Source organism: Berghia stephanieae, chromosome 3 (genome assembly GCF_034508935.2).
Source record: "Berghia stephanieae isolate SIO BIC M18660-M18661 chromosome 3, UCSD_Bste_1.3, whole genome shotgun sequence".
NCBI classification, from domain to species: Eukaryota; Metazoa; Mollusca; class Gastropoda; order Nudibranchia; family Aeolidiidae; genus Berghia; species Berghia stephanieae.
This window is the reverse complement of record NC_088362.1, coordinates 43,352,003-43,358,091: the sequence shown is the minus strand read 5'-3', so window position 1 is coordinate 43,358,091 and position 6,089 is coordinate 43,352,003. Positions and strand designations below refer to the sequence as shown.

At 37.4% G+C, this 6,089-nt stretch overlaps 1 protein-coding gene across 1 annotated transcript in view; it reads left to right on the top strand.

Annotated features, from left to right (window-relative positions):
• The first annotated feature begins 4,330 nt into the window (after positions 1–4,330).
• Positions 4,331–6,089, top strand: part of LOC144967783 (farnesyl pyrophosphate synthase-like) — a 47,677-nt gene continuing 45,918 nt past the window's right edge. Inside the window, exon 1 of the mRNA XM_078905420.1 lies at positions 4,331–4,568. Within this exon, the coding sequence (XP_078761546.1) occupies positions 4,422–4,568 (147 nt within the window). The 5' untranslated portion in view covers positions 4,331–4,421. The remainder of the gene's footprint in view (positions 4,569–6,089) is intronic.

Sequence of the window (6,089 nt, the reverse complement as noted above, 5' to 3'; positions counted from 1 at the left end):
GGCCCCAGTGGGCAGCAGTGATCATTGTACCATCATATTCGATTATACATGTCAAACACAGGCAATTGAAAGTAAAACCGTGAAGTACAAATATGACAAAGGGGACTACAGAGGAATGAGACAATATCTTGGTGGCATAGACTGGGCCCATACACTTAATGAATGCAGTGAGCAAGAGGATTGGGACACTTTCCAGAATATATTAGAATCCGCGATGAAGCAATACATACCTGTGCACAAGGCTAACGACACTAAAAGAAAGAGAAAAAGAAATCTATATATGAACAAAGAAGGGTTTAGACTTATCAAGACTAAAGACAGATCATGGCAAAGATACCTTCAGACCAGAAATAGCCTTGATTACAGGTTGTATTGTGACGCCAGAAATACACTGAGAAGTTACACAAGGAAGCTTAAGAGCGATTTTGAGGAGAGTATTTCAAATGAGATCCAAGAAAACCCAAAAGCCTTTTGGAAATACACCCAATCGAGAACAACAATAAGAAGCGGGGTAGGTGATCTGCGGGACAGTAATGGAGACCTGCAAAACGAGGACATTATAAAAGCAGAAATATTGAACAAATTCTTCTGTGGTGTATTTACACATGAGGACACTAACCATGTGCCAGCATTGGAGACAAGACATTACAGCGAGGCACTTGTCAGTATAGTTATAAAGAAAGAAGACATACTGAAAAATATTATGAAGCTTAACCCAGGCAAATCGGCAGGACCTGATGGACTCCACCCTCGAGTGCTAAGGGAAATTGCGAATGAAATTGCCACACCGCTTCAAATCATATTCACAACGTCGTTACACAACGGGAACTTGCCACAACAATGGAAACTTGTACAGGTTACTCCAATATTTAAAAAAGGTGATAGAAACACTCCTGGCAATTATCGACCTGTGAGTCTGACAGCAGTTCCGTGCAAAGTGATGGAGGCAATAATTAAGGAACATGTGATGGAGCATATGGTCACAAACAATCTGTTCTGTGATGAGCAACATGGCTTCGTGCCTCGGAGATCATGCATAACACAACTAATTACCTGCATTGATGAATGGACAGACGCATTGGATAGGGGAGAACCGATGGATGCGGTATACCTCGACTTTAAAAAGGCATTTGACACTGTACCCCATGAAAGGCTCATTCAAAAACTACATAGCTATGGCATCAGAGGAAAGATAAACGAATGGATATCTAACTTCCTGCACGACAGAAAACAGAGAGTCTCACTGAACGGGCACACATCACAGTGGTCGGATGTCACCAGCGGCATTCCACAGGGGAGTGTTCTGGGTCCAGTATTATTCGTGGTATTCATCAATGATCTACCTGATGTTGTAAAAAACGTGATCAGAATATTTGCTGACGATACAAAGTTGTTTGGACCTGTAAGAACAGAAAGTGACCGACATACTATACAAGATGATATCGACAAATTATCAGACTGGTCAGACAAGTGGCTGTTAAAGTTTAATGCAAGCAAATGCAGCGTAATGCATCTTGGTTACAAAAATCCAAAGCACACATACAGAATGAGAGACGATAACGGAGTGTACCAGCAGCTAGGGGAAACAGAAGTAGAAAAGGATTTAGGAGTGCATGTAGACAACAGACTATCCTTCCACCATCATGTCAACTGTGCAATAAATAGAGCAAACAGAACTCTCGGAATTATTAAAAGGACATTCACCAGCAGAAATAATGATATTATTAGGCGGCTCTACACTGCTCTGGTACGACCATCACTTGAATATGGTAATGCACCGAGGATATCACAGCATGTCGGTGACATGGATAAAATTGAAAGGGTACAAAGGAGAGCAACGAAGCTTTGTTCAGATTTGAAGCATCTACCATATGAAGATAGACTGAGGCATCTCAAACTACCATCTTGTACTACAGAAGACAAAGAGGAGACATGATACAAGTATATAAGATAATAAACGAGAAAGATAGAGTAGATAGAGAGCAAATACTACCAGAGAGCACATTTAATAGAACGAGAGGACATAGCGACAAATTAAAAAAAAGACAGGCCAGATTAAATGTAAGAAAATGCTCCTTTGGACTCAGAGTGACAGATAACTGGAACAGCCTTCCAGAAGATGTAATTAAAGCGAGGACAGTGAATGAGTTCAAAGACAAGTTAGACAAACATTGGCATTACAAGCGTTACCAGCTCCGCCCCAACCATGCAGGTGCGCGTAGATATATCAGAGATAGTGCAGAACGGGTATTACAGGCATAGCCTTCAACCCGAAGAAGAGGTATCAAGGTAGGTATCAAGGTATAATATGTGCGTGTTCAAAGTCAAGTCGGTAAACGTGGCATTTGTATATTGATGGCGTGTGATTAACTAAAATACGCGCCATTTCTGCCCACTGTATCTATCTTACCTTATAGTTAAAATTACTCAAAAATTAATCATAAATTACTCAACTGAATAGAAAGCTTCGAAACCCGTGCCTAATTTACTATACGTTTGATGCTTATGTCATAATTTTGATATGATAGATGGGATAGATGCCAGGGCATCATAGAGTACTACAAGTAGACTTTGGATAGATGCATTTGCTTCCATGATCAGTGTTAGGCGATGCGGTAAGTGGACATGCCCTTACAGAGAGAACGTCATCCTGGTTTTGCGCATGCGTCTCTCGTCCTCGCTTCCGGTGAAGTGTCTCATGCCGCTTTCAAGATAGCCCATCGCCATTTTAAATTCTCCAGTAACGACAAATTATGCAACAGACGAATACAACACGCTATTTCAACTAACAATATTATACATTTCTAAACTATCTTCATCATTATATAAATTAGCAATAGTGTTTTAATATTATATTAAATTCTATTTTCGACACTTGTTGTCTACGACCATACTGCGTTGAAAATACCGGTTCTCGTCCGATCACCGAAGTCAAGCAACGTCAGGCGTGGTTAGTACGTAGATGGGTGACCGCTTGGACCATTCAAGAAAAATGGATTAAATATCATGAATATTCAAGGATAACATTTTGAATAATTAGGATGATGGGAAAATACATGATGATGTCAATTATTTCGATGAAGTGATGGAGAATGAAAGACGAAAGGCATACAGTAACTACCTTACAGAATTAAGCGTGGAAAACGTTTTTCAAAACCAATGGTGTATTTATTTTGGATTAAAGTTAACGTTGCAAAAGCAAGGCTGGGTGACATCGCAGAAACCAAAAATAAACAACCCTGCACTAATAGATATACCTCAATGCTTATCCAAACTATGCAACTATGCAATGCACTTTGAGCACGTTAATTGGATATCGCGCTATATACAGCTCGAGTTAAAAAGCAGCATTGGACCAACCATTATCAAATTGATAAAAACTACAAATAATGTTTAAAAAGGCTGAAAATAGTATGCTTTTTGATTTAGTTTTGTTTCACATACATCTATCCAAATATTTTTGTTCACCAATTCTGACATTGTATAATCTTAAGTTCAAGGGTATGACCCTTATATATATATTTTTTTTTTTTTCTTCAAAATCTCACGGGCCAGGGGAAACGGCGGCGTGAGCCGAATCCCGCCTGGGAGTCGCATGTTGCCAGACCTGTATTAAAGTGACTTTGTTTAGACGTTGTTTACACAACACTGAATAAACATATTATTCTAATTGGGTTACATGATATTCATGTGCCTCGATATGCAAACTGTATTACTAAATGCATCGTTTACCGAAAAGGGTAGTTATCAGACAAGGAATAGTAATGAGAAAGAAAGATTATTTATTTGATTTGGCCGCGAGACTTAGACAAACTGTTGTCATAACCATATCAAGTTACCTACCATAATATTATCATAAATTTGAATAATATAGATTACATGCAACATTAGGAAAAGAATGCATGTGGTGCAATAAATAAACATACAATTGTTCATATGTCTTTTAAATTGAAACCAGATTAAAGCTATTTTTATTCTATCCTGCAAACGTTGGTTTGCGAGAGTCGTGTGTGATTATCAATGAGACGAATGCGCTGATGTACCTCGTTTGATTCAAGAGTTTAAAACACAGATTTCGTGTTTTGATTGTGAGTCCAGCCTTACTAAGAATTCACGAGCGTTGAGACAGTGACGTTATTATACATACAAGACCTCGTTCTCCACGCCACAGTAGGGCTTCCATTCATCGCTTTCAGTCAACCGTGGTCTCTGAAGTTACACAACATCGCCTGCTGAGCTGACTCATGTTGACAAGCGAGCTTTCAAAAGAGCAATCATTGATTGGCCAAAAATTCATATATATGAGAAAACTTCTGGTGCTGCACCTTACATCTTACTAGTTTTTTAACCTTTTGTTGGTAGTATTATTGATATCGGAACACGATTCTCTCGAATCAGACAGTAGCAAAACAACGGGAGAAATGCCTTTCCCAAAACTTGATTTTCAAAAGCTTTTCGAGCAGGAACAGAAACAGTTCTGGGATGAATATCCCATTTTGATCCAAGCTTTGACCAAGGAGGATTATGACCGTCCTGATATCCAGGATGTTGCCAAACACTTCGAGAAGGTAAGTTTAAAAATAAAAAGATGGTCATTACTATTCCTTGTCTAGAAGGGGGAATTAGGTCCAAAAAACCCTTGAATTGTGCAAATCGGGTTGAAAGCATGGACATTACGTAATAATAATTAATAATAATAATAATAATAATAATAATAATAATAATAATAAAATAATAATAATAATAATAATAATACATGACATTTATAACGCGCATTTTCATCACTGTGTGATGCTCAATGCGCGAAACAATAATATAGTGACATTATTATACAAATGAAACATTATAATACTACATCAACATAACTCATATTACAACAATGTAATAACTAAACATAAAGTCATTAATACAGATATGTTATAATACATCCACATGCTATGTCAAATACGGAAATAATATAAAATAATGATATAATAACATAAACTAAATTAACATTCATATTGGGGTCAAATTACAAAGATGCATTAATCAAGATGTGTTTTAACAAAGAGATGGTGTTTTAACTTTGATTTAAATATTGATAAGGACTTCGCTTCTCTTATTCTTTTAGGAAGAGAGCTCCAGATGGAAGGTCCGACGTGACTGAACGATCTGCCGCCGTAAAATTTATATTTATATTTATTTGAAACAATTAATTTTGTAGAATCTAGCGCAGAACGTAGACTCCTCGTTGGCTTATAAGTTTCTAAAAATTCAGTAATATACAATGGTGCTTGATCATTAAGGCACTTCTAGCACAATACTGCTAGTTTGAATTCGATTCTCACTTTAACTGGTAACCAAGCAAGCTCATACAAAAGTGGCAACGAGTAGGATGTTCTCTTCTTTCTTAAAATCAATTTAGCAGCCGCATTCTGGATACTTTGAAGGCGTGATATTTTATCGTTGCTTACATTCGAGATTAACGAGTTACAGTAATCTATTTTAGATAGCAAGAAAGATGTTATTAGTTTGCATGTTACTTCTCTTGTTAGGAAAGGTCTAATGGATGCAATTCTTTTTAAGCCTATTGTCAAACTTCTACATAGAGAATCAAACTGTGCCTGCATAGTCATATGTTGATCTAGCATTACCCCGAGGTTTTTCAGACACGTTGAGAGGTTAATTGTGCACCCATCTATATTTAGAGTAAACTTCAGAAAATCATCTTTCAAAACACTTTTTCTACCACACACCATCACCTCTGTCTTTTCATTATTCAGCTTTAACTTGTTAATTTCCATCCAGCATTTAACATCTCTAATACAGTCTTCAACACGGGTAATCAATGATGGGATATTACTAGGGATATCGCTTACATAGATCTGAGTGTCATCAGCATAGAAATGATACATTAATTTACTTTTAACAAAAATATCCGAAAGAGGTTGAGTATAAAGAGTAAAAATAACAGGACCAAGGACAGACCCCTGCGGAACGCCGTAATTTAGAGGAAATGTTTCTGATACTGCGCCATCGATCAGAACCGACTGAGATCTTGATGTTAGGTAGGATTTAAACCAACTAAGCGCAGTGTCTCTTATTCCAAA